The sequence below is a fragment of the Globicephala melas genome, chromosome 15 (genome assembly GCF_963455315.2).
Source record: "Globicephala melas chromosome 15, mGloMel1.2, whole genome shotgun sequence".
In the NCBI taxonomy this organism is placed as follows: domain Eukaryota; kingdom Metazoa; phylum Chordata; class Mammalia; order Artiodactyla; family Delphinidae; genus Globicephala; species Globicephala melas.
Window position 1 is genome coordinate 16637176 of NC_083328.1, and position 27965 is coordinate 16665140.

Here is a 27965-nt window from a genome sequence, read left to right on the forward strand (position 1 = left end):
GGTGAGCGGGGGCTACTCTTAGTTGTGGTGTGCAGGTTTCTCTTGTTGCAGGGCATGGGCTCTAGGCCCACGGGCTTCAGTAGTTGTGGCTCGTGGGCTCTAGAGCGCAGGCTCAGTAGTTGTGGCACATGGGCTTAGCTGCTCCGCGGCATGTGGGATCTTCCCGGACCAGGGCTCGAAACCGTGTCCCCTGCATTGGCAGGCGCATTCTTAACCACTGCATCAGGGAAGCCCCACGGGGTCTTTTAGTTGTGGCTTGCCAACTCTTAGTTGAGGCATGTGGGATCTAGTTCCCTGGCCAGAGATTGAACCCTAGCCTCTTGCAATGGGAGCATGGAGTCTCAGCCACTGGACCACAAGGGAATTTCCCCGTTTACTTTTTTTTTTTAACAGAACTCTATTTATTATTTATTTTTATTTATTTTATTTTTATTTTTATTTTTTTTTTGCAGTACGCGGGCCTCTCACTGTTGTGGCCTGTCCCATTGTGGAGCACAGGCTCTGGACGCGCAGGCTCAGTGGCCATGGCTCACGGGCCCAGCCGCTCCGCGGCATGTGGGATCTTCCCAGACCGGGGCACGAACCCGTGTCCCCTGCATCGGCAGGCAGACTCTCAACCACTGCGCCACCAGGGAAGCCCCCTCGTTTACTTCTTGAAGAGACCAGTTGTCATGTAGAATACCCTACATCTGCATTTCCCAGATTCTTTCCTCATGGTGTCACTTACCTTGTTCCTCTATCCTTAAATATTTTTTAAAAATCCTGACATTAGTGATGCTAGTGAACAGCCAGGTTCAGAGCTGCTGTGACACACTTCTGGCCTCAGCCAGCAGAGCTCTGAGACCCCTTGAAGTCCAGGATCCTCATGGAGCTCCGTGGCTGCATCCTCAGGTCAGGACCACAACAGACACCATGGATGAGCTGTTAAGAAAGAAACTCCTCTTTGCCCATTGCAAACCAGCACTGCACCTCCCAGGTCACTGAATGGAAGTTACTTCAGATTGTTTTTCCAGGGGTGGGAGGGGAAGCAGATGATGGCAGAAAAAGTTGGGGCATCTTCTGAGCCTGGGAGGAGTTGAGGGACCTGGGGACCCTAGTTAGAGAATGGCTTTAGGACCTCAGGTCTGCAGTTGAGGGAGAGGGCATCTCTGAATCCTTCCAGGACAGCAGGACCAAGATACAGACGATGGCCCTCACATTCCAGGAACCTACGCCTATCCTCAGTTCTCTGGTATCTCATAAGACTCAGGAGTTTTGCATGAATTATGCATTTTATTTTATTTTTAATATTTATTTTGGCTGCACTGGGTCTTAGTTGCAGCATGTGGGATCTTCGTTGCAGCATGTGGGATCTTTAGTTGTGGCATGTGGACTTCTTAGTTGTCGCATGCACGTGGGATCTAGTTCACCAACCAGGGATCGAACACGGGCCTCCTGCATTGGGAGTGCAGATTCTTACCCACTGGACCACCAGGGAAGTCCCAAATTATGCATTTTATAATCCAGTTGCCAGGGGGACTTGAGAGAGGGGAGGGCTTCCCTGGTGGCGCAACGGTTGGGAGTCCTCCTGCCGATGCGGGGGACGCAGGTTCGTGCCCCGATCTGGGAGGGTCCCACATGCCGCGGAGCGGCTGGGCCCGTGAGCCGTGGCAGCTGAGCCTGGGAGTCCGGAGCCTGTGCTCCACAACGGGAGAGACCACAACGGTGAGAGGCCCGCGTACCGCAAAAAAAAAAAAAAAAAAAAAAAAGAACATGGAAGGGAAAACTTGGGGTGTCGTCACCCAAAGAGAGGGGAGTGGGTGCAGAACAGGAAATAGCAGATGTCCACTATGTCTTATGTTATTCTTAGCATCCTGTGGTTCTTATCACAGCTGTAATTAACTATAACCCCCAATCCTCCACCTTCTGCAGTCACCCTCCATTTTTCTTTAACATCAAAATAAAATGACACGAACCCCTCACCACATATTAAGGGTAATCAGGTACCTCCATGATCTCTCCGAGGATTCCCAAGTTGGGGCTCACTGTCTCTCACGCCAGGCCATGCTCAGCATACTCCTTTTTTTCCTTAGCTTTATTGAGGTATAGTTGACAAAAAAAAAATTATATATATTGGGAATTCCCTGGCAGTCCAGTGGTTAGGACTCTGCACTCTCCCTGCAGAGGGCTTGGGTTCAATCCCTGGTCGGGAAACTAAAATACCACAAGCTGCATGGCACAGGGTGGCCAAAAAAAATTGTATATATTCAGGGTGTATAACTTGATGTTTTGATATATGTGTGTGTATATTGTGAAATGATCACCACCATAATTAGCTAATTAATATATCCATCACATCACATAGTTAGAATTTTATGTGGTGAGAACACAAGATATACTTTCTTGGAAATTTTCAAGTATACAATACAGTAGGTTAATTACACAGCTTACTTCTTGGCTCTCCCCATGAGCTCTCGGCCTCTGAAGCCACCATCCACTTTCTGCCCTTCTTTGGCTCCAAATGGAAACCCCTGAATTCCTCCATTGTCCCAAAGCTCCATTAACCCAAGGCTAGGTGATGAATATTCTCCTCCCCTCAACTGCCAGTAAATACCTCAAATTTGCTTTTCTTACACCCACATTTCCACCCCCAGACTAGTCACTAGATGGCTGGGTAGGGCTTTACATTTTTGAGACAGAGATGCTGTGAGGGGACTCTCTCCCTTAGTGAGGCAAGTTGAGTAGGCATCCATTGCCCTTCATGAAGGGTATAATGGGAGATTTGAGGTTGCCCCTTCCAATATTCCTTGTCTTGGCATACTTAGCTGTCACTGGCAAGGAGTTGGGAAATTTTGCATGGGGTTCAAGGAGCACCTTGGGGAAAAAGGAATCAAGAATACAATTTCTTCTCTTCTGAAGCTCAATGTTATAGGAAACTTTTTGAGCGACTGAGTAAGTCTAGACTGAAGACTGTGGACAGGAAAGGACACTAAGTGCTCTGGAGCAGGAACTCTCCATGATTAAAGGGAGGTGGCCCAGGCTAAACAGAAGGATCTAAGGGGTTCCAGGGGTCGGTTGGGCTCTGAAACTCGTGTGTGTGTGTGTGTGTGTGTGTGTGTAAACCTTTCTTGTCAAGTCCCTTTGTTCTGGCAGGATGATGGCTTTATCACCCTGGAGGATGCATGAGTTCAGCCGTGATGCTGAGAGGCAGACAGAAGCAACAGCGCAGAAAACCAAGGCCCCCTAGTGGTAAGTCCTGGCATTCTCTGACACGTTGGGAGTTACAAAGAGGGGATATTTGTACATTCATAGATTTACCCTCCGTCCCTTAACAATCCATTAAAATGGTCTGTTAAATAAAGTGATTATTGCCCCCAGGTATCCGCCCTTATGATTGCAGACAAGTGGCAGATATTTTGAAGTGACAGGGTTTTGATCAAATTCTTGGGTAGGAGTCCTTCCCCCTCCGATCTAGTCTGGGTGGATTTTGTTTTTTCTCATATTTTGTCCTCCCTCTCTCTCTCTTTTTTTTTTTTTTTTTTTTTTTGCGGTACGCGGGCCCCTCACTGCCGTGGACTCTCCCGTTGCGGAGCACAGGCTCCGGATGCGCAGGCTCAGCGGCCATGGCTCACGGGGCCAGCCGCTCCGCGGCATGTGGGATCTTCCCGGACCGGGGCACGAACCCGCGTCCACTGCATCGGCAGGCGGACTCTCAACCACTGCGCCACCAGGGAAGCCCTTTTTGACAAATTCTTGAGTGTCATGTGCCAGGCCCTGTACTAGGATTGAGGTGGGGATGGGGAGGAGAGTAGCAGTTTGCCAAATACTGACTCTTCTCTTATGGAACTTACGTTCTAATGGGGAGAGATGGAGAACAAACAAATACTTCGTATTGCGAGCGGTGGTGAGTGAAGCAGGGCGAGGGTCATTTGCTGCAGGGAGTCGTCTCTGACCATTGAGATTTTTTTTTTCACACACACACACTGTATTTTATTTTTACAAGAGATAAATAAACTGACACCAAGCATTGTAAATGGATGACCACAACAAAAGCAACAATGATCGCAATTACCGAACACGAAACACACTCACACTGTGTCATAATATTGACAGTCCAGTAATCCTCCACTGTAACAGCTCCTTTACTTTGCGGTGAAAATTGATTTGTATATGTTTTCCCTCTGAGTCCTTGTCGGATTTTTTTTTATTCAAACAGAAAGTCACAAAAATTATAATCATCCTCATCAGTTCGCTAAGTCCCATGTAATTAATTTTTTTTCATCTTGATCTTTTGTTAGCACTTCTATGAATTCATCAGTTTTCCATTAGAGTTCTGAAAATGCTTATTCATTGAGTTCAGCAGTGTAGTCAGTTACCAGAAACCTGTACTTGTCAGAGTCTTTTCCATGAATTCCTTGAAGATGAAACCCTTTTACAGGAACATTTTTGCAAAAGCATCAGAGTACACCCAGAGCTGTCTGTAAATGACAAAAGACTTAAAAATGACCACGGTTAAAGATTTGATGAAAGTTCATAATGATGCAATTGACAAGGAAATTTAGTTATTTCTGAGATATGCATTTTAAAGTCATACCTAGAATTATGACTTATAACATTATACCAGAACATATAAGATTTTTAGAAATTTCATGTAATGTCTGAAACATTTATATTAACATATTTCCATACAAATAACCTAAAGAAAATTTAGTATTAGTTGTTTTTGTTTGTTTTTTTATACTGCAGGTTCTTATTAATCATCAATTTTATACACATCAGTGTATACATGTCAATCCCAATCGCCCACTTCAGCACACCACCATTCCCCCCCCCGCCCCCCGCGACCACTGAGATTTGAGCAGGGACCTGAAGGAGGGGAGGGAGGGGGCTCCAGGGAGATTTGGGAGAGTCCAAGGCAAGGGTACAGTCCCTGAGGGGAGCGTGCGCTTGGCTGTCCTAGAGACCAACATGGCCTGAAGACAGCACAGGGGTGGAGTAGGGGATGGGGCTGGGACCTTGGAGACCACTGTAAGGACTTCAGCTTTGATTTGGGGTGAAATAGGGAGCTTTTGTAATGTTTCCAACAGAGTGACAGGTGTTGTCTATGGGAGGACTCACTTTGGTTGCTGTTCTGAAAAAAGCCTGAAGAGGCTCAGGAGAGAAAGCTGGGAGACCAGTGAGGGGCAACAGGCAGAGGAGGGCTGCCGGCTTCCGGTGGGAGCAATGCCGGCGGTGAGCGAGCTCAGATTCTGGGTGGACTTGTGTCTGAAGGCAGAGCCAACAGAATTGTTCTGTTGACACAAGTAGGTAATTAATAAATATTTGCCGAATGAATGCTGAATCATGAAACTCTCCACAGCCGGCCCCAGCTGCCCTGCTTTAGAACGGCCATTTGCCTGCTGCCTCTGAGTCCACTGCCAATCAGCTTCTTCACACCCTCTGTGCCCGATGCCCAGACAACTCTGCCGAGTCCTCTGGTCTCCGTCTTCAGGGAGCTCCTGCCGCCTCCAAACTTGAACAGCTTTTCGGTTATGTAATTTCCCAGCACCCAGCCTTCCATGTGGGTAATGTCTGCTCCATCATTAGATCGCTGGCTGCCTGAGGACAGGGGCCCCATCTGTCCTGTTTACTGGCGCATCCCCAGGCTCCGCTAGGAAGACAGGCGCACTCCGTAAACATTTGCTGAGCAGCGGCTGGATGAATCGCCTACTCTGTTCCTCTGGGCTTTCTGTTTCTACTTCCTGCCCAGTCTGAAGGGCTCCACGCCAAAGCCGGACTCCAGTCCAGGGACAAGTCCCTGCCTCTTCCCCCAGAACGTGGGTCCTTGTTCCCTTCACACTCAGTCCCTGGGCTGGACCTACTTTAGGTCACATGAGAGGTCGCAGGAGCCCTGGAGTAGCTGCCCTTGGACTCTGCAGACCCCACCTTAACCCATCTGTCAAGTTTTCAGTTTCCAGAGTAATTCTGTGTGCCTCCCTCTCTACCCCATATCTGAGACAAGACAGCCACCCAGTGGTAATTTTTCTAAACTTTTGTTTATTTTATAGCAATTGTCATGATTAGAGAAGTAAATAACACATTTAAAAACCTTCTCAGGGCCACAGGATGCCAGAGTATTTACAAACACATGGTGGGGGACGGTGGCAACATAAGGGTCTGGGGCTCTGGGGATGGGATTCCACCCAGGCCCTGAGCCAGGCTTGGATGCTGACGCCAGCCATCGTGACTGTCCTGCCGGCCACAGAGTGGGCTCGGGGAGCAGTGGCAGCCTTAGGGCTCTGCTCAGCTGGCCTGGTGGGAGACCCTCTAGCTAACCTGTGGCCCTGCCTCCCCTGCAGGGGCTCCCCATACCCCACAGGCCAGCTCAGAGGGGCCTCTGGGAAGCACCGAAGGACAGGGGGCAGTGTGGGGGGCACAGGGCTGGGACAGAGGGCAGGGATGACCCGGCCTGCCCAGGGGAGGACAGAGATGCAGGCACACACGCACACACACATACACCTTCACAGAAGAATCGCGAGGGGTCTTTTTTTGTTTGTTTTTTGTTCTTTTTTGTCTTCTAAGTCTTCATGTTTATGATGTTATTTTTTGCTGTTTATTTTTTCTTCGACAGTGACATAAACTGAGGTAAACATCTGTGACCAACACCTCTCCTAAGGGGCACAGGGTCCCAGCCCAACCAGCAGAGGTGGTGGCGGCAGCGGCAGCAAGGCCCCAACAGGGAGGGCGCAGACCCGGTTCCAGTCCTGCTTCCTTGTTGGCCGCTGCTGCCCCTTCTCTGTGCCTCCGGAAACAGGGGTTGGGCTACAGAACTATGATCCCTTCCCCACTCTAACATCCTAGATACTACGAGGGAGAGACTCTCAGACAGGATCTTAACAGAGAGAGAGAGAGAGAGAGAGAGAGAGAGAGTGAGAGGGCGCACGCAAGGGGCGTCTACTTGGAATCTCGCTTCCTTGTTATTGCAGGAGAGACAGGATGTCAAGAGGCCTAAGGCAAAAGGAGAAGTTGCGGCTGGGAGAGGTGCCCAGATGGGCTCCAGGTGGGCCGGGGGCAGTGATGGGGGGGCCTTCTCTGAGACTTGGCCCTTGGTGGGAGGAGGGGTTTGCTACTTACCTGGCATGTGGAGGGCCCCAATGCCCGCTGGGGAGGTGGGTCTCAAGAGGGGTGGGCACACCAAGGAGGGGTGGGGGCCAGGCCCTGGGGCAACCGCACAGTTTGTAAACTGGACCCGGGCAGGGCAGGGGGACCTATAGCCCTTTTGCGCGGTGTGAATGAGGGTGAATGGAGAGGTGGGGACTTCAGGCCAGAGGGGCCCCTCTGGTCAGCCTGGCCTGTCAGGGAGCTCCCTCAAATGGCTGAGAACCCCAGGAGGAACCCTGGAAGGTGTGGCCCGGGACAGTGGATGGGGCACTGCCAGGCAGAGGGAGCAGCCTCACCCATGTTGAGGTTATTGCGGGGTCCCAGGCCTCCACGGAGGGGGCGGGGGTCGTGGAGTCGTGCTGGGTGAGGTTGGGTCCCTCTGGTCTGTTTTGCTGCCTAGGGTCCTGAACCAACCTGCAGGTGCCTCCTTGCTGGGTTCCCTGAGGGGTGTGCTGAACCGCAGGCCTGGAAGCCCTCTGGCAGCTGCCCGCTGAGAATCCTGGGGTGGAGTTACTGAGGCGTCTGGATGCAGCCACTGAACACACGAGGCTACACGCACACATGTGCACTCCACATGCACTCACACTGCACACATACCTATTCACACACTCACCCCCTCCCACTTCCAGGGCCTCCCATTCTCACACCCACACCCCAGTACCAGAAACTTGGGAGACGTGGGGATGGGGTCAGCCCCGGGCTGACATGTTAGACCCCAGCAGAAACCCAGGAGAGATTCCCGGCACAGATCACCTGGCCGCCTGCCAAAAGCCCAGGCCCCTGAGTCTGGGCTGGGGCAGCGAGGACTGAGAAGGATCTGAGGTTTCCCGGGCCTGGGGAAGGTGCGGTGGGCAGGCGGTCCCGGCCCTGCACTCACTCCCTTGGCCTAGGGATGTAGGGGTCCCGGAGCCCTTCAGTTGTCCTGAAATCCCTGTGGGGGAGGGGAGGGCCGCCAGAGCTCCACCTCTCTGGCTGTGTGGTCTCTGGCTGGCTGCCCTCCTTTTGGGCTCAGTGTCCTCATCTGGGGACTGGGTGGTGGGGAGTCGGGCCCTGTGTCTGCACATACACACTTCTGCAGCTTCCAGACATTTGCTACATTTTGCAGGGGGCCTGGTCCCTCCCCTCCAGCCTCCCAGGAAAGGGGCAGGTGGCCGCTGAGCGACGCCCCCGCCCTCAGCTCATCTCCCTCCTCCCAGCCAGTGCCCAGGGGCCCTAAGGCCCTTCTCTGCCCCAGCACTTCAGCCCCTTTTCGTGCCCAGGGTGGGGGTGGGGGGCGGGGAGGCCGGGAGGGCAGGACCGGGGGCGGGCCTGCAGGATCTGCCAGGGGGTGCAAAGGGCCGGGAGCAACTAGTCAGGGTTCCAGGGTTCAGGGAGGTGTGGGAAGTCTGCCGGCAAGCTCCCTTGCTCCTGGTGTCAGGGGGCCTCTGAATCCTCGGGCCTGGGGGGGCTTGGCTCCTTTTGGTGGCGATCTCACCAGCCCGCCGCGGGCCGGGCGTCTACCACTACTCCCTTCTGCCGCCGCGGGGGGCTGGCCGGTTCGGCCCAGGGCGTCTTCCCGCGCCCCGGCCTGGCTGCTGCACGGCGCCCCGGGCCCGAGGGTGGCGGGGGCGGCTCAGACGCAGATCTCGATGGCCGTGGCCAGCACCACCTGCCCTTTGCTCTTGTCTGGGCGGCCGTCGGTCCTGCCGGGGGGCCCCGGGGGAGCCAGACCGGGCTCGGGCACGGGGACCGGCACGGGGACGGGCGCGGGCGCGGGCCCGGGCCCAACGGCGGGGGCCGCGGGCCGGGAGCCGCTGCCGCTCTCGGTCAGCACCGTCCGCTTGAGCGGCCCGGGCGCCTCGAGGCGCAGCGGCCCCGCGGCCGGCGGGCGGTCCCCGGCGGGCTTGCGCGCGCGGTGCGAGGGCCGGCGCCGCAGCTCGGACGTGAGCTCGTGCTTGAGGAAGCGGAAGACCTCCTTGGCCGGCCCGCGGCGCTCGGGCTCCAGGGCCAGGAGCCGCTGGAACATGCGCAGCGCCGGCTCGGTGAAGCGGCGCCACTGCGACGGCAGCCCCGGCAGGCGGCCCCGCTGCCAGCGCACAAACTCCTCGAAGAAGGCGTCGGCGCCCGAGGCCGCCTCCCACGGGAAGTTGCCGGTGAGCACGCAGAAGATGAGCACGCCGAAGGCCCACACGTCCACACCCGTGTCCACCGCGAAGCCGTCGGCGCGGCCCGCCTGGCACACCTCGGGCGCCGTGTACGGGATGGTGCCGCTGACCCGCTTCACGCGGCAGCCCACGCGGCGCGTCATGCCGAAGTCGGCCAGCTTCACGCGGCGGCACTCGCGGTCGAACAGCAGCACGTTCTCGGGCTTGATGTCGCGGTGCACCAGCTGCCGGCCGTGCATGAAGTCCAGCGCCAGGCCCAGCTGCTGCACACAGCGCTTCACCGTGTCCTCGGGGAGCCCCACCTGCGGCCGGCCAGACGGGAGAGCCGATCAGGGGCGCCGGGCGGCCCCGACCCAGTCCTCTCCTTCCCGTCCCCGCCACCGCTCGCCTGAACTCCCTCCGGGTCCCTTTCCTGGGCAGATCCGGTGCCAGCCACCCTCCCTCATCCCAGGCTCCCTCCCTGGCCCCGTGGTTTCCCACCTTCCTCACCTTCCCCGCATTTCCCGCAACAACTGTCCAGAGCGCCTACACTGCGTCAGGTGCTTTGCTAAGCGACCTATCCCGCACGACTCAACTCTGCAGCACGTTACATGCCCGTTTCCCTTACACCGAGGCCTTGTCACTTACCCAGCAAGCGGCAGAGCAGTTTCACCCTGGCCGACTGCAAAAAACCAGGTGCCTGGAGTCCCCCCGGGCACTCTCCCCACTCCAGGGCACCTCCTCTGGTGGCCCTGCCACCTCCCCTCTTGGGTCCCCACCTGTTGCTATGCAACTGCGGAGGAGGGGGCTGCTGGAGTTCATCCCATCACCCTGGCTGCTCCTCATCTCAGTGCATCATCTGGCTGACTGTGGAGTGTCTGTTTCCCCCTCTAGGACCAGAGCAGGACCTCGTCTTGTTTGCTGTGTATCCCCAGCCCTCCAAACAGTGACTGACATACAGTAGGCGCCTAATAAACGATTAAGTCGGGAGGCGCCTGACTCCTCCTCGACTCTCCTACTCCGGAGATCTCCCCTTCCTCAGCCACCACCCCCGTACCTGAGGAGGAATGATGTCAAACAGGTCCCCGGCAGGTGCATACTCCTGAGCAAAGACGTAGCAGTCCTCGGTCTCAAACACTACGTCGAAGACCTTGATAATGAAGGGGCTGGAGGAGAGGCTGTTGGTGATGCTCACCTCCCGCAGGAAGTTCTTCAGCTTAGTTTTGCTCTTGTTCACAAATTTCAGTGCCATCTTTGTGCCTGGCCAGGTGACAGTGACAGTGGTGAAGACCCCTCTCCCTGTACCCCTGCACCTCACACACCCGTGCCTGTCTGCACAGCCTGCCCCAGCCACAGTGCACAATGATGGCCCCAGCAGGTGTGACTCTCCTCATCTCACAGGTAGGAGACTGAGGCCCAGAGAGGGGAAGGAACTTGTCAAAGGCCATGCAGCAAGTCAGGGGTCAGCCTGGGTCCTCCATGCCCAGCCTGAAGCCCTTGATGAGGAGGGCCTGTTGCTTCCTCCACCCTCTCATTTTCTTCCTGGCATACTGTGTACCTATTTATCTGTCTGTCTCGCCCACCTAGAAGGCTGCTCCCTGAGTACAGGAACCTTTGTCTTGTTTGCTGCTGTGTCTCCAGTGCCGACAACAGTCTGATGCATAGTAGGTACTCAACAGATGTTTCTTAAATGGATGAATAAATAAGAAGGCACTAGACACGGAGAGATGAGGACCTGCAAGGCGCACGTCCCTGACTCTGAGCTTGAGCAGGCATCTGTAGCCACCTGGGTGCATAGCTGTGTGACACACGTGTGTGTCCACAGAGCACTTACACATCACAGGTCTGCCTTCTGCACTTCATGTGCACAGCTCACTCTTCATTAGGACCCTATCAGCTGGGCATTAATGCTACCCTATTTTACAAAGGAGGAAACCTAGGCACAGAGAGGTTAAGTCACTTGCCCAAGGTCACACAGCAAGCAAGTAGCAAAGCTCAGGTGACCCCATGTCCAGTACTCCTCCTGTTGTCCCTGTCTCCTCTGTGTGCAGCTGTGGGCGCTCATGCAGCCCCTGTCCCTGACTGGCTGTGTGGGCACTGCTGTGAGCCTACACTGTGGGGAAGGCATCAAGTTCAGGGGTTAAGCAAGAAGGCCCTGGAGCTGATTACTGGGGTCTCATTCTAGCTCACATCCTCTGTAGCTGCACGACCTTGGCTGAGTGACTGAATCTCTCTGGGTCTCAGAGTCTTCAGTGACCTGAGAAATGGAGACGGCCACACTGACCGCACAAGGCCCTCTCCCACCTGTTGTAAGCATGGTGCCCTGTTCCCGAGGACCCCCTCAGTTCGGTCCACCTCCCTGGGGGCTGCTATCACCGATATGCTGGTGATTCCCCAGACACCACCGCCGGCCCTGACCTCTCCCCTGACTCCAGATGTCCCCGGGCTTATCCCCTTGGCTGTCCCAAAGGCACTCTGGATGGCCCCAAAGCAGCCCACCCTCCAGTCTGGGCACTCTGCCCAGAAATTGCTCCCTTGTCCCATCTGCCTGGTCCCCTCCTCCCTGGGCCACTTCAGGCCACATTCTCTCCACGTGGACCACTGACTCTGCCTCCTGCTGGCCTCCTGGCCCCTACAGAGAGCCCCAGCCAAGTCCCCACTCCTGTCTTAGAGCTGGCCACCCTGCAGACACTCACCTGTGCCTTTGTAGGCTACCAGGTCAACCTTCCCATAGGTGCCCTTGCCCAGCTCCCGGACGAGTTCGTAGTGCTTGGTGACATCGCTTGCGGCCAGCGTGCGGAGGGTCAGCGCTTGCATGTCTTCAGTGAGGAGGGGCACGCCTGCACCCAGCCCAGGGGCGGTCCCTGGCCCACAGCAGGGCAGGGAGTGGGGCGGCTCGGGCTCTGGGCAGCCCACGCTCATCTTCTCCCTGTTGTGTGGCATGGAGTGTGACATCAAGCCAGGGTCTACTCCTCCCTCCCCAGGGCCCAGGATCCCCAGGGCTGGGTCCGAAGCCAGGCCGAAGATGACCACAAGGGGGCAACAGGCATCTTTGCTGCATCACCTTTCCCCCAAAGCTTCAGGGCCAGGCCTGAGCCAGCCCTCCCCAGAGACACAGCCACTGCCTCCCAGCCCCTACTTGGGTACCGCTGGCCTGTCTCGTGCTATCATCCAGACACTGTGTCAGGCAATGCACACGTTTTTATGTCACACAAAGACACGCCACATACTGAGTTCACATGAGTGCTCCAGTGCACAAGTACTGATCAGCACCTGCTCTTCGCCAGGTGCTCTTTGGAGCCCTGGGGACAGAGCACTGAACACATAGACCAGACTCCCACCCTCACAGGACTTACGTCCTAGGGGGGAAATGGACAAAACACAGTGAACCCATGAATGATATATTATGATAAAAGGTGACATGCGCCATAGAGAAAATAAGGCAGGGGGAGAGGCAGACGAGGTCTGAGGGCAGGGGTCTCGGACGAAAGTCTGGCAGGGCGGTGCAGGTGTGGCCACACCCCCATCACAGCATTAATCCCTCCCCCAACCTCAGAGGACAACACACAGCCTGGCTCAGGTACACACTGCCACAGCTGTAGCCCCAGGGCCCCACCCAGGCTCCCCAGACACAAGGACAGAATGCCTGTCCTGCAAAGATCCGCCCTCCCTCGCCCCTACCCTCCAAATTCACCGACCGACACCTTCAATGTTCACACGAGCTGGGTGGGAAGGCCTTCCTGGATACACCTACCCCGTCGGGGGTACTGAGTTTGCCTCCAGATGGTGCCGGGGAGGGGGGCAGAGAGCTGCAATGGGGAGAGTTCAGGGCCGGGTGACAGTGAACGCCCATCTGGAGTCTGCATTCCTCGTCTGTCTAATGGGGAAGGCTTAGACCAGGGCGCTGAGGCCCCGGGAGCAGGTGTCCGCGTGTCCGTGTCTGCGTGCGCGCCAGCAGGGGAGGCCAGCGCTGAATCCGCTCTAGGCTGGACCCTCGGGAGCTGCCTCCTGCTGCAGCTCCTCTGCCCTCACTGCCTTCTCCCTCCAATCCCAGGTGGACCACCCATTGCTCTCAGCAGCCGCAGCCCACCCCTCAGCCGCCACCCCTGCAGAACAACCCCGCGGCTCTGAGGGAAGGCACAGACTTGGAGCCAGACTGCCGAGTTTGAAGCCTGGCTCTATGACTCGCTATTTGGATGCCCTCGTGCAAGCGACTTCACTTCTTTGTGCCTCGTTTCCCCGCCTTAGCAAAAGGATAATAGTATCTTTTCCCTAAGGGTCAAAGGACGCGGAATGCCTGGTGCACAGTGAGCACCCCAGTGTCAGGCGTGGACGCGTTCTCACTCGGATGACCTCCATGCTCGCCTGCTGAGCACGGCTGGAGGCTGGGGGCAGAGGCGAGCCTGGCATCTTCACCCTGGCCCGGCCGCTCCCCTCCCAGGCCCAAACCCTCTTCTCCTCCTCTGCCTCCCCTTCCCCCTCGGCACGACCCAGCCTCCCACTTCACGCGGAGAGGAGGAGCACGAGGAGGGAACCTCCTGCCTCCCACCCAGCCCCAAACGGAGCTCCATCTGCACGTCCTCCCGGCTGGCTGGCGGGGCAGGGAGCCGTCCCCGCCCCCTCTGCTCTGGCTCCCGCCCCCTTCCGCTTCTTCAGGATCCTGCTCCCCCGTGCGGGCCCCTCCCCTCCATTCATGAGCCCGCCAAAGTCCCACACGATGCCCTCAGCGTCTCCAGCGCATTTCACAGACCTGAAGATGGAGGGATGGCGCCAGGCCCACTGACACCCGGCCCTGCTTCCTCCGCCACCCTCAGTGTGTTGAACCCAACCCTGCCTGGCACCGTCGTCAAGCCTCTGCAGTCCCTGCTCCGGGCGGGACAGCACTGGGGCCCTCCTGCTGCAGGGCTAGAGTGGGGTGTCATCTCCCCACAAGGCTTCCTCTGGTTGCAGGGCTGGAAGGGGTCAGCTCTCTCTTCTTATCAAATGTCCACCCGCTAGCTGGGGGGGAAAGGACGCCGAGTGAGAACGACCTGCTCTTAAGTAGCCGGGAGAGGTAAGGCTGTTCCTGTGGAGTGTGGGGCTACCCCACCCCACCCCACCCCGAGGGGTGCCAATGAGCGCACACCCTCTTCATCTGGAGCTCTTCCCCCTGCCCACCAGGAAGAGTTCCCGGCGCTGGGCTGCTATGCTGACCTACTTCTCCTGATGTGTGTGGACTCCCCAAGGACTGCTGAGGCGGGCGGGCCGCGTGTGTGTGGGCACATGTGTGCACACGTGCGGCAGTGCACCCACTTCGGGCTTCGGCCCCTGTCAGATCAGCTTGGGCCGTTTTCCACATCTCCTGGGAGCTGGACTGGCAGCCGCAAGTTGCTAGAAGCCCTTCTTCCCACCCCACCTCCCTCCCCCAGGGACTGTCGGTGCTTGGCTTATCTCTGCTGCTTTGGCCTCAGAGTTGCCCTGGGCAGGCACCGGGCTTGGTGGGGGGCACACCTGCTCCCTCACCCCAGGCTCAGCCCATGCTCTGACCACTGCCCAGCTCTGCCTCTCTACAGCTTGAACACGCCTCTCCAGTGCCCTCCGTCATTCCTGCTGCCTGCCTTCGCTGCCCCCTGCCCCACACCCCACCTCCTTATCTCATTATCCTCAGGTGCCACTCCTCCAGGAAGCCTTCCGTGCTGCCCCAGGTGCCAATTTCTGTCTCTGAGCGGCCCCAGGGTTCAGACAGGGTCTGTATGTCTCTCTCTCAGGGCCTCTGTTGAATATGGTGGTCTCAGCTGTGTGTCCCTGTCTGTCCCCATCAACAGGCCAAGAGCGCCCTGGGGGCTGGTACTACATCAAATTCAACTCTTCCTTGTCCCTTCCCTTGGTTCCTAGGGTCCAGGTTGGGGGATCCTGTATATTGCCCCCCCTCACTCCTTCAACCTCCCTCTCCCCTCAGGCCTGTTCTCTGCAAGGTGTCAGCAGGAGACAAGGAATTAACCCGCACCCTGTCCCTGCGGCTGCGTCATCCCCCCAGGTACACACTGCCTCCGTCCCAGTTACTACACACGTGACTTAAGAGGCACAGTGGGGAACGATGGAAATGGCACGGGCCTTGGGGCTCAGCAGGCTTGGCCTTGATCCTAACGTGCGCCACTTTCTAGCTGGGTGACCTTGAATAAGTCACATCACCTCTCTGGGCCTCAGCTTCTACAACCATAAGATGAAGAAAATAATAACAGTAATAGCAGCGGCTAACACTTAAATGTACTCACTACGTCAGGCCCTGTCTGGAGGATGAACTCATCTCACTTTCACAATTCCATGAGGTAGGTATTATTATTATCCCCATTTTAGGGGTGAAGAGATTGAGGCACAGAGACTGAATAACTTGCCCAAGGTCATCTAGCTACTGCTGGCATTGGCTCCAAAGCTGGTGCTTTTAACCACTGTTTTTTCCCCCAAGTCAGAATGTGTGAACATCGCATCCATATCCCTCAGTATCTGAGTGGGGAAATGGAGACCCAGAAGAGGACAGAGCCTCAGCCAGGGATGCGCATGCCGTCACGGAGCTCCTGCGGAAAGCCGACTGGGTGCCAGGCACCGGTCCAGGTGTGCCACGTGTATGAACTCAATCCTCACAACAGTCCCCGAGGCAGGTGGACCAGCTCCTTTTTCAGGTGGGGACTTGAGCCCAGAGAGTGAAGTGAGACACATCAGCCTCACTGGTGGTTGAAGGCATAGACGTCTGGCATCAGGGGGAACTTGACCTAAAAGTATTTTACCTTCGTCTCTCTCACTGCCTCCACCTGGAGAAGCAGCCGAGGACCTGACGGCCGTGAACTTCCTAGCACCAGGCAGCAGAGGTCCTGGCCAACCTCCATTCACCCGGTGTAGCTGGTGCTGCATCCGTGCACACTCGAGCTGGCTGTGCTGCCCCAGGGGACCCCACGTGACCTGAACTCAAGTGTGTGCCCTCACTGGCCCCGAGGGAGGCCCTCGATTCCCCATCTGGGGTGCGGAAGGCAGGAGGGCGTCACCCCGTCTTCATGGCAGTGGTCGTGGCCCTGACCACAAAGACTCTGGCCCCATGGGCTGGGTCTTCCGCCACAAGCTGGGAGGGCCACGGTAGTGTGGGGGAGAGTTTCCCAAGCAAGAAGCAAGACCGAATCATCTACCACTTCCTGTTGGCAGGTGGCTCAAGCTGGGTGCCACTTTCATGAAAACAACACCCAAAGCGTAACCCAACTCAGGCCTACTTTGGGACCCCCTTCCCCACCACATGCACACACGCAAACACACACACGCAGTGCCAGTCTGGCAAAATTTCACTCACTGAGTCCTCATAAGTACCCTGAGAAGGGGGCAAGATGCCTCCCATTTTAAAAATCAGCTTAATTGAGGTATAACTTGCATATCACAAAACTCCCCCGTAGCAAGTGTATAATTCAATGATTTCAGCAAATGCACGGAGCTGTGCAACCATTGCCGTGATCGAGTGATGCTTTCTACTTTGTGGATAAAGAGCAGAGGCCCAAGAAACCGCTGACCTACTACGGTTATGGCAAAGATGACTTCTGCCCTAAGTCATGCAAACCGTGACTTACTACGGTTATGGCAAAGATAGCCAACTGCCCATCAAAGCTTTGTGTTCTCTCTTCTGTAATACAGAGCTGTTTTGGAGGGTGGCTGTCAGCAGGGAACCACATTTCTCCTCTCGCCTGCTTCCAGGTGTGGTCACCTGGGGTGGCCACCTGTGACTGGTTTTCCCCAGTGGCATGGGAACAGAAGTGAGGCGTCACTTCTAGGCTGGAGCTTTTAAGAGTGGCTAAAGTTTCTTTCTCTTCTTCTGTGGCTTGATGCAGAGGACTCCAAGGCTCTAGAAGATGGTGGTGGAGCTACGGGATAGGAGGAGCCTGGGTCCCCTGGGTATGCGAGGCCTCCTGCCGATGAGGACTACCTGCTCTGTATTTTGTGAGCCAGAAGTAGACTTGTTAGGCTGCTGAGATATATGGGGCTTATTTGTTACAGCAGCTAATACTGCCCTAATTCAAGAGTTATGTAGCAAGTAAACAAAAGAGCTAAGATTTGAACCTCAGTGTTTTCGACTGCCTGGAATGTGGCCAGACAAGGTAACCTGGATGGTGGTAACACTGGCAACCAAGAATCCAGTTAGAGGAGTAGGTGGAGGGTGATCAGCCTGTGAAGGGAAGGGAGACCGCTCTTACCCTGTCTTGTGGGAGGATAATAATACTGGCAAATGTTTACTGTTTACCATATGCCAGGTGGTACGCTAACAGTGGATTAAATCATTTAATCGCAAGATGTCTCAGAGGCAGGTGCTGCTATTATTATCCCCACTTTACAGAAGGGGATACTGAGGCACAGATGGGCTGAGTAACTTGCCCAAGAGCTAATAACTAGCAGAGTGGGATTTGAACTCCGGCTATCAGGCTTTAGATCCCATGCTCTTATATGCTGTGTCCTGCGAGGCTCCTACAGGCAGACCCAGGCAGACAGCAACTCAAAAATGAGACAGTTCTCACAGTCTCACAGTCTCACACAGGGAGGAAGTGCGTTCTCTGCCGCTGGGAGCAGAGAAGCAGATACTGGAAGCCCATCTGTTGGGGGAAATCAATGCGGGGTGAGGCTGGACCGAGTCAGCCAGGCCTTTCTTACTCTCACCCTGGGAGTCTAAGGTTCTCTGTCCCCATGGCGGCGTCCCCTCTCTCAGGTCGCTGGACCCATGCTATGCCCTTAGCACAGGCAAACCCCAAGGGTATCCTCAACAAAGCCCTGGCCTGGAAGATGCCACTGAATAGTAATTGTGCCTGGGTGGGTCCCCTCTCTGGGTGACTCTATTATTAAAAATCCCTGTGAAAAAGCAGCCACGAGGTGGAATTTCAGGTACCGAGGGGGGACACGGAGCCCCTCTGGCTTCTCTCACCTGCTTCACTTTGCTTCTGTCAAGGGAGGGGCTGGAGCTTCATCCCCTCAGCCTGCGTGGCTGAGCCAGCTCCCCACACCCCGCATTCTCCGCGTGCCCGCCTCCCCGTTTCTCCCCTCTAGCCCTCCCCACCTGCAGGGTCAAATAAATTGTCTCAAGACCAGATTTGACCTGATCCTTGCCTTGTTCTGCATTTTCAGTGGTTCCCTGTATCGGCCTGTGGTGTTTTCTCCTGCCCAGCATCACTTTCCCTTTCCCCAGGGAACAGTCCCTCTCTGTCCGGTGGTTCAGTAGGGCTGTCCCCACTCTGGCTTTAAGCGCAGGTCTGACCCACGGCCGGCCAACCAGGGGATCCATCCCATCCGCCAGGTCACCGCTGACTGATTCAGAGATGAACACGTGACCAAAGGTGACCCACTGAGATCTCGCCTTAGGACTTTTGCTGCACTTATCAGGAAAGAGATACCTTCTGACCCCTGGGCTGCAAAGCTGGAGGACACGGGCCTGGAGCTGCTGGGGGCTGGCTGAGCCACCATGAGGGGAGCACCTGACCGAGAATGAAGCAACAGAGACAGGCAGAGCAGAAAGATGGAAAGACTTCTGATGGTCCAGAGCACCTGCCTCCAGACATGCTGAAAGCCAGTTACATTCCTGAATGTTTGTTTCATGAATCAATACATTTCCTTTTTGGCTTAAGCCAGTTTGAGTTGAGTTTGTGTAGCTTACAGCCTAAGGCCTCCAGACAAGCATATCTATTTGAGCCCAGGCACTGTGCTGGGTGCTGGCACAGGGTGAGTAGGTTAGATAGAGGGTATGAGATAGAGGGTATGAGCCTACAAATCAAGGAGGCAAATAAAGGACTCAGATCATCATGAGGCCAGGAAGGCCATGATCAGTGCTCCAACATTTCCAAGAAGGGTCCTGGCAGTGGGGATCAGGGTACCTTCCCGGAGGAGGTGACACCTTAATGGGCCTTGGAGGGGATTAACAATCTAGCAAGAAACCCAAGAGCTCCTTGAAAGCAAGCCCCATGCCTTAACCATCTCGCTATTCCTAGCACTTAGCCAGTGTGTGACAAATGCCCAGTGAATAATTCTTTACGTGTTTGGGAAGCTGTAACTTTTTATATCTTGGCTTTCCTGAATGTGACCCTGCAGGCACATAGCTATTTTCCCAGGGGCCTGCGTGAGAGATCATTAGCCCCATTTTACAGGTGCAGAGACTGATGGCCAGAAGAGACAGTGATTTGCTCAAAATCACATATAAAGTTAGTGGCAGGGCTGGGCTAGAAGTCAGGGCATCTGCAGGGCAAGGTGCGGTCTCGCTCTAACAGCCCCAGCCCCAAGCACAGCAGAGATGGGAGTGGCTGTGAGTGACACTGGCCACTGTGAACAGAGAGGCTGGAGTGCTGTGATGAGAATGATGAAGATAATGGAGAAGAAATTTACAGTAAGAGCTAACACTTAAGGAACCCCTGTCCTGTGCCAAGTCCCTCAGGTAAATTAACTCGTCAAATCCTCACAACATCCTGTGACATGCGGACTGCTATTCACTCCAATTTACAGACAAGGAAACTGAGGCACAGAGCAGTCATGTCACTTGATCAAGACCGTCAATCAAGTGGTAGAGCCAGGATTCAAATCCAGGCATTATCACTGCAGTGTCCAAAAGCTTAACCACTGTGCTTTACTGTCTCTAAAATGATACAGTTAAAATGATCATTTATTTTCTCAGTTGCCCATTCTTTACATTGCTGCTGCCATTCAATCTTCACAGCAACCCCATTTTACACATAAGGATGCTGAGGCTCTCAGGGGTTAAGCAATTTGCCCAAGGTCGCTCAGCTGGTAAGAGGCAGAGCCAGGAATTGAACCTTGAATGACTCCTGCTCTATCTCCCTTTTCCTACTCTTGGTCTCTGGTTTGCAGCCAAGGCCTCCCTCCAGCCCCATGTCTTCAGCACCACAGGTGTGGACAGCACCCGGGCCAGCCCTGCACAAAGTGCAAGGCTAGGGGAGGCCCGAGGAGGCTGGGCAGAAGGATGGAGGAACGGCTGACAAACCAAACCCAGGCCCCCGGGGCTGAAAAGGTATGTATGGATATATGTGCTGCCGTTTATTTAACCAACTGATAGATGTTGGGTGTGCTCAACCTTTTGCTGCCACAAACAATGAGTAGCCTTGTACATCAGTCATGTTGCAGTGTGCAGGTGTGTCTGTATGATCAATTCTAGAAATGGGTTGCCAGGTTAAAGGATGAGTGCATTTGGAATTTCTGCAGAGAGCTCGATGTCCCCCAGAGGGCTGTTGCACTGGCCCTCCCCCAGCCATGCAGGGGGAGGGCTACTTCTTGGTGGAACATAGCAGCTGCTGCCTGCTCCCTCACCCTCTCTGGGCCTCCATATCACTTTGTTTAGTACGTTACTTTGAAGTGGGGGAAAACAGGAATAAGTTCCTCATTTGCTTGCATGTGCGTAAAGTAACTCTGGAATCAACCAGACACTAATGAACCCTCAGCACTCACTCCCACTGGCCTGAGTCGTCAGCAGCGACCTTCTAACTGCTCCCCCCCGCCCCCCCAACCCCAATCTCTTCTCGACACAGCAGCCAGGGAGCCCATCAAACCCCAATCAGATCACATTACTCCCCAGGTCAACACGCTCCACTGGCTCCCATCTCATTCCAAAGTCCTTACAACGGCCCTCAATTTACCCCTCTGACCCGCCTCCTCCCTCCCTTTGCTCCAGACACACTGGTCTCCCTGCTGTTCCCTGAACACGCCAGCTCCCCGCCTGGTGGCTGTTCCCTCTGCCCCCAGACATCCACATGGCTCATTTCCTCCAAGTTCTGCTCAAACAGCACCTTCTCAACTAGGGCTATCCTACTGCACTCCCTTTTCCTGCCTTTATTTTTTTTCCCCAGTAGAGTGTATCACTGTCTAATGTAATGTCTACTGTGAATGTCTCTTTTCCCGCTAGAACTTAAGCACTGGGAGGGCAGGGACTTTGTTGGGCTGGTCTTGTTCACTGCTGTACCCCCAGCAGCTAGCACAGTGCCTGGCACATAGTAGGCACTTAATAAATATTTGGTGAATGAATGAAGAATGAATGAATGAACAAATGAATGTCTGAGGAGAGAAGTGGGAACTGAGCAAATAGGGGCAGGGCGGGAATTAAACTTTTCACTAGGTACAATCCTGTTGGGTCTAGGGGGTGTAAGGAATCAGGCATGGCTGGGGGTCCAGACAATGCCAAGGGAGAGTGTGAGGAGAGGTCGTGCCCACCCGCCCAGGCTCAGCACCCCAGGGTGGTGTCCCCTGAGAGGGGCCTGGGGAGGAGTGGTCCAGCTTGATTGCCCTGAACTTCCACATGGAGCTGGCCTGTGCTCAGGAAGGTGGGCGCAGCTGGGAGCCCCCTTGACACCCACCCCTGATGGGAGCCCTCTCCCTACATCCCCAAGGCCAGTGCCCAGTCTGGTTCAATGCCACTTAACATTGAACCAGTGCCCAGTCTGGTTCAATGCCACTTAACACCTTCTCGGAAGGGTATCCCTGACCCTCATGTTTTTTACCCCAGGGCAGAAATCAGTTCACGTGTGGGCTCTCCTATTTGCTGCCAGGGAGTGGGGGGTCCAGAGCTGGGCCCTCTCACCCCAGAAAGAGGCCTGTGAGTTGCTTGGGTAAGCTCTGGCCTCTGCTGCTGGTCCCCAGGGAGCCCTGTCCAGCTCCCCCGCCCATAGTTTTCCAATCTGTGAAATGAGCCATTTCATATCCCTTCATGGGTCACCGAAGTCTCAGTACGCTTTCCCCTGAAAAATGTCCCCAGCCACCACATTCACACCTCTACATACAACACCAGGGGGTCAGGGCCCCAGGGAGCCCATAAGAAAGTCCAGGTAAGTCCTCTCCCTCCCCTCGGTCCTTTGACACAAATACAGACTCTGCCAAACATTCTATTCAGGGTCAAAAGGAGGAGGAGAATATTCTCAAATCTTTTCGTCTTCCCTCATGGTGCAAATTCTGGCTACATCCCCTCTCGCTGTGTGGCCTAAGCTGTGGGGTCATACACCTGCCTAAGCCTCAGTTTGCCCATCAGTAAAATGGGGTGAGAATGCCTGTTTAACATGATGGGTTTCTGTAAGAATTAAAGGGGCACTTCCTACAGTGCTTGGCACAGAGCAGATGCTCAGGAAGAATCTGCTGGGAAGAGGGGCCTGAGACCTTGGTTCCGTCCTGGACCCTGACAACTCTGCGCCGTCTTGAGTGAGGCTGTACTCTCACTGAGTCTTGGTTTTCTATGCTGGACATGGGGGCCGTTTTGGCTTTGCTAAATCTTACCCCCAGAACCTGCTTGAGCCAGGAAGGACCTTGGAGATCACGTGGGCCAGCCCCGACATTTCCCAGGTGGGAGACTGAGAGGGGGAGCTGAGACTTTCCCAAGATCAAGCAGCAGAAGCTGGAAACAACATTCTTCCCACTGCCCTGCCCACCAGGGGCAGCCTGGGGTTCCCTGTGCTGCCGGGCTCCGCTTCTGGCTCCAGCCTCTGTCTCAGCCTCCCCTCCCAGCTGGTGCAGTCTGCCCCTTCCCCAGGGCACATCCTTGGTGGTTATTAATAGCTGATGCTGCCGCTCGCCTGCAGCTGGTGCCCAGAGTTGGGACAGACCCTCCAGCCAGGCCCTGTGGGGAGGTGGGAGCCCTGGGCCTCCTCGTTCCCAGCCTACCTGTGGCAGCCCCTGTGGGTGTGGGAGGAGGCATGAGCCTTGTTGCTGGGTGACGTGGGCAGCCCGGCACTCAGGGGCCTCGCCTGGGTGTCCACCAGTGGACAGGGGCCGGCCAGTGGGGAGATGGCTGGGTGAGCAGAGGCTCCCTGAAGAGATGAGCCCTTCCTTAGCTAAGGCCTTCACCTGTCCCCCGTTCCCTGAGCCCCTACTGAGGGATGGAAGTGGGGATGTAGCCTAGCTTAGGAGCCTGGAGCCCCGATTCAGCCACCCCTGGGTGGAACCAGGTCACCAGCATGCAATTTTGGGTAAGTCACTTACTTTCTCTGTGCCTCCATTTCCTCATAAGTAAAATAGGGTTAATAATACCTTAAATAGGTTGAAGTATTATTAATAATAGCTGACATTTATGAGCCACCTGAAGTGTAAGTATTTTATACAGATTGACTCATTCAAACCTCATAACCATCTTAGGAGAAGCTGCTATCGCTATTCCTATTATATCCCTCACAGCTCAGGAACCCGAGACTCAGAGAAGGGACGATTAAGTAACGTGTCCAGTGGCACACAGCTAAGGTGTGGCTTAGAGAGATCTGCCTGGCTCCAGAACATTCAGTAAATATTTGCCAAGCACCTACTATGTGTTTGGGTCTGGAATACATTCACGAACCAGACAAACAGCCCTGTCCTCAAGGACCTTATATTCTAATTTGGAGACAATGATAAAGGTAAGTAAGAGACGTCAGTCAGACAGTGAGAAGTCCTAAAGGGAAAAACAAAGCAGGGAGAGGTGAGGAAACGCCGGGGGTGGGGAATAGGATTGTAGATGGTGGGGTGAGGGGGGTCAGGAAAGGCCCCTGAGAAGGCTACAAGCACGTGGAGACTAGATCTTGTAGGAGAAGAGCCCTGCTGGCAGAGGCAAGGGGGGGATGGCAAGGGCTGTGCTTGGTGCGCTCATGGAACAGTGAGGAGGCCGGCATGGCTGTGGAGTAGCAGGTAAGGTGCAAGGGGCCAGAGCGGAGTGTAGAGGTAAGGGATGGGGGGCAGTGGGCAGGGCCCTGGAGGCCATGGCGAGGACCTGCCTTTCACTTGGAGATGCATGCCAGACTCCGGACCTGGGCAAAGCCTTCCTGAAGCCAGCCCATGCGCCAGGCCCTGAGAGGCCAAGAGACAGCAGGAACCCGACTCCGCTGCACTCGGAGACCCCCAGTCCAGCCCCCAGCAGCATCCCACCACTGTCCTTGGAGGGGCTGAGTGAGGAAGGAATAGGGGAGCCTTACAGACTTCCTTCGAAGATTCCTCTGTGCTGCAGCTCTCGGCTGTCGTGGCCCCAGGTGAGAAGAGGTGTGCGGGCAGTATGTCCAGGAACGCAGCCAGGGCCCAGGTTAGGTTCTGCCGGGTCCTTCTGGCTGGCCGTGGCCTGTGGACTATGTGTGAATGATGGAAGAGCGGGCAGAATCTTCTCCGAATCCTAGATATGGAAGCTTGAGTAAAGACCTTCACCCCAAGCCTCCATTTTTTTTTAAAACTGTACAAGTGGGACTAGCATTTCTGCTCAGGGCTTCAGGGGACTGATGGTAACAGCAAACCTTAGAGGGTACTGGGTGCCACTCACAGCACTCTACAAACCTCCATCACTTAATCCACTATGAGCCTACAAGGCAAGTACTAGTATCGTCTCCTTTTTTGTAGGTGAGGGACCTGAGGCACAGAGGCTAGGCACCTGGCCCAAGATCACACAACGAGTTTAGAGGCTGTGCTTTTGGCCACTAACCCATGTTAACTGTTGGCCCCACTCCCTCCCAGACACACTTGGGGTCAGGGCTGGCAGGTACCCAAGCCCTCGGGATGGGATGATCTCCTGCAGGACTGTGGGCTCCAGTTCGAGAGTAGGAAGCCTTCCTGCTATGTTGGGGGGCCCAACAGACCAGAAGCTACCCTGGGGCAGGGATTTGTGCAGCTTCAACAGGGCCTGACCAGGAGGAGGATGAGGCAGCTCTGTCCTGTCCAGTCCCCACCCCTGCCCCTCAGGGCCATCCCAACACCCAGAGGCAGGTGGAACATTCTCTGCCTCTCCCAGGACTGGCTAAAGCCACAGGGAAGGAGAGCAGGTGCAGTGGGGAGTCACAGTGGCTGGACCCACTCATTTGCATACCCCGCTGCGGGTGGCAGAAGTATTAAGCAAACACTTAAGGAGCAGGCAGAGCTAAAAGTGCTTTATCATTTAATCCTCCCCACAACTCTAGGAAGGAGCTAGTATTGATATTATTCCCATTCTACATGCGAAGAAACTGAGACATGGAGGACACTGCCTCATCCAAGGTCACGTAGCTAGTGAGTGGTCAAGGCAGTCTGATGCCAGTTTCACCAAAACCTTTGGGGGTTCACAGAGCTGGGCTCAAATCCCCACTCTGGGTTAAGGAGGTGCTGCTCTCGGTGCTAAATGAGAAAGGATGTCCAGTGGCCGGTGTGGGGCACTTGACACTGAAGAATGCTTCCCTCCAACCCTGATATTACATGGTTCCCTGAATGGGGGCTTAGCGGGGAGTCTGGACTTGTCCCCTCTCCAGACTGTGGCCAAGCTATACGGTGGGTGGAGGGGAGGATGGGGAGAGGGTGGACAGGAGAGGAGAGGGGGCTCTAACGGGCCCCACCAGGCCTAACGCCACAGCTTCCTGAGACCTAGAAGAGGGACCAAGGGAATAGGGGAGGGAGGGGGCAGTCTGGAGAAGACTAGGTCTGTTGGAGATGCTGGTCCTGGCTCTGGCCAGAGGCCCATCTGCCTGGAGGAGGAAGCCTGGGGACAGAAGCCTGGCAGGCACCTCACCTAGAAAGCAGCTCTGGGCAGGAAGAGGACCTCGACTACAGCTGCCATATGTATGTCCCACCCCTCAGGCTTGACTCTCACCCTACCCCACCCGTAGCAGGGGCAGGTAGGTCCTTAAGCACCACACAGAACTGCCTCTCAAATACCTGCTTCGCCTTTCCTGGGGACCAAAAGCCCTCTGGCTCCCCCAGAACAGCTATAGGAAGACCAAGAAGACATTACCACCAAGGGTTACTTACCCACTTGCCAATGTGCCCTTTCCAATAGGAGCCAATAGTTTCTGAGCACTTTTCACATGACAGACCCTGTCCTAGGCCCTTTTCATGCTTTAGCTCACTTAATCCCCCTGTTGACCCTGAGGTAGGTATTATCCTTGTTTTCCACATAAGTAAAATGAAGCTCAGAGAGGTTAAGTGACTTGCCTGAGATCACACAGCAGCTAAATGGAATTCAGACCCAGAAGTCCAGAGCCTGTGCTCTCAACTATAGTGCTCTGCTGTCTCCTTTGGCCTCGGGCTGCTGTAGACCTTCATCCAGGAAGATGGCACACTCCCTTCCAGGGCCATGCCCAGGGGCTGGGGCCCAGTGCTGACTCCTGACCCCTGGCCCAGCTACTTAGTGTCACCCACTGGTTTCCTTAATGTTTAGGGTATGTCAATATTTTTGCATGACTTCTGCATCTAGGCCCGCACGTCTCCTGCCCGACCAAAACTACAGCAGTTTGGACTCAGTCCTAGAAAGTTAGAACAAGGAGGAAGATTATGGCTGAGAGAACCTCTAGTCCAATTCCTCCCTGACACATGGGTAAACTGAGGCCCAGAGGGCAGACCTCCCCCAAGAGTCCTCAGTAGGACCTGGGTCTAGAACCTTGGACTTTTGCTCCTGGGCAAATAGGACAATTAAAACAGGTTTTTGCTGGCTGAATCCTTCTAATCTAGAGGCGGGAGCACAAGATGGGGTCCAGAGTGGAAAGTGGGACCAGGCTGGAGATGCTTCTGGCTGGAGGAATCCAGGCTCACTTCACCGCTTAGCCCTCAAAGCCTTGGAGGGACACTGCTCTGTACAGGTTCTAACTTGGCCATGGGGGAGGCAGGAAAGACACATGTGTGCAAACACACACAGACAAAGGTCACCCTCTGAGCAAACATTTTCTGGCCTCTACCCTAGGCCTGCAAGACCAGATGCCTATAAGAGGGGCCAGCAGGTCATGGAAATGAGTGAACAGGCCAGGTGGGGCCTGGGTCAAGCTGCAGGGCGATAGCCAATCTAAAGAAGGTTGCCATTCTTTGGTTCTCGCCTGGGCTTATCACAGCATCTGATTTTCCAAGAGGATCCAAAAATCAATATTTGTGTGTGAAACTGTATGTTTGTTTAGCATTGGCAACAAATACAAACATGAGAAGAACACTGTTTGGATCAACAAGATGTGTCTAGCAGTTGTGTTTTACAACATGTGCTACACAATATGCTGGGCTCTGGGTTAGACAAAGCCGATGCAGCAGGGAGGGCGCAGACCTGGTCCCGCCTCCTGGAGATCGGAGATCGGAGTCTGGATGTGGAGACACACTCTCACAGCACGTATAGACATGGGCCACCGTCTCCCAGCCACCAACCATCCATCAGTCTAACTCTACTCTCCACCCTGTGCCAGCCCAGGTCAGATCAAAAGGGAAGGTGGAGAGCTGCCCTTGAGCCATCCTATAGTGGGGCTTTCCAGGTCGGGGGAACAGCACATGGTAGAGGGAAGGACAGACAGGAGGCAGAAGTAGAGGCTGGAGAGTGAGGAGCGGGAACTGGCACTCAGGAGGTGGTTTCAGGCCACACTGCAAAGGGCTTTGATGCCGCTTTATTCCAGACTGAACGGGGAGCCTCTGCAGGTTAGCGAGGAGGGAAGATCTTACTCCCTTGTCCCCCTCTGGCCTCTTGATGGTTTTCCCTAGTCACAGTGACTCAAATCTCCACTCTTTAGCCTCTCACTCCACTCCCTCCCTGGTGGGTCGTCTGACAAGGCCCTGGGCTCTTGGGAACCCCCCGGGGGAAATGAACTCCTTTAGAGATGGAGAGGACACACCTGGACGCTTCTGCCGCCCAAGGGCGATCCACATCCACCCCACCGGCTGCAGAGTGAGTGGCCCACTGCCGTTATCTCTGGGAGATGCCACATGCTTGCCCAAGGTCACCCAGTCTTCAGGGCAGTTGGCGTGGGGCACTGTCTCAACTGTCCTTGAATTTGAAGGTGGGGCTGCCAGGGCTCT

The 27965-nt window shown here is 55.2% G+C and overlaps 1 protein-coding gene across 3 annotated transcripts in view; it reads right to left on the reverse strand.

Moving 5' to 3' along the window:
• Positions 1-5995: 5995 nt before the first annotated feature.
• Positions 5996-27965, reverse strand: part of SBK1 (SH3 domain binding kinase 1) — a 48777-nt gene continuing 26807 nt past the window's right edge. For 2 of the 3 annotated variants that reach the window (XM_060284375.1, XM_030871591.2), the window contains exons 2-4: positions 11939-12171; positions 10300-10502; positions 5996-9565 (exon numbers count right to left, since the gene is read on the reverse strand). In XM_060284375.1, coding sequence (XP_060140358.1) covers positions 8732-9565; positions 10300-10502; positions 11939-12164 — 1263 coding nt within the window. In that variant the 5' untranslated portion in view covers positions 12165-12171 and the 3' untranslated portion in view covers positions 5996-8731. Of the gene's footprint in view, positions 9566-10299; positions 10503-11938; positions 12172-24163; positions 24355-27965 lie in introns of all 3 variants that reach the window. The other variant, XM_030871590.2, reaches the window with a different exon arrangement.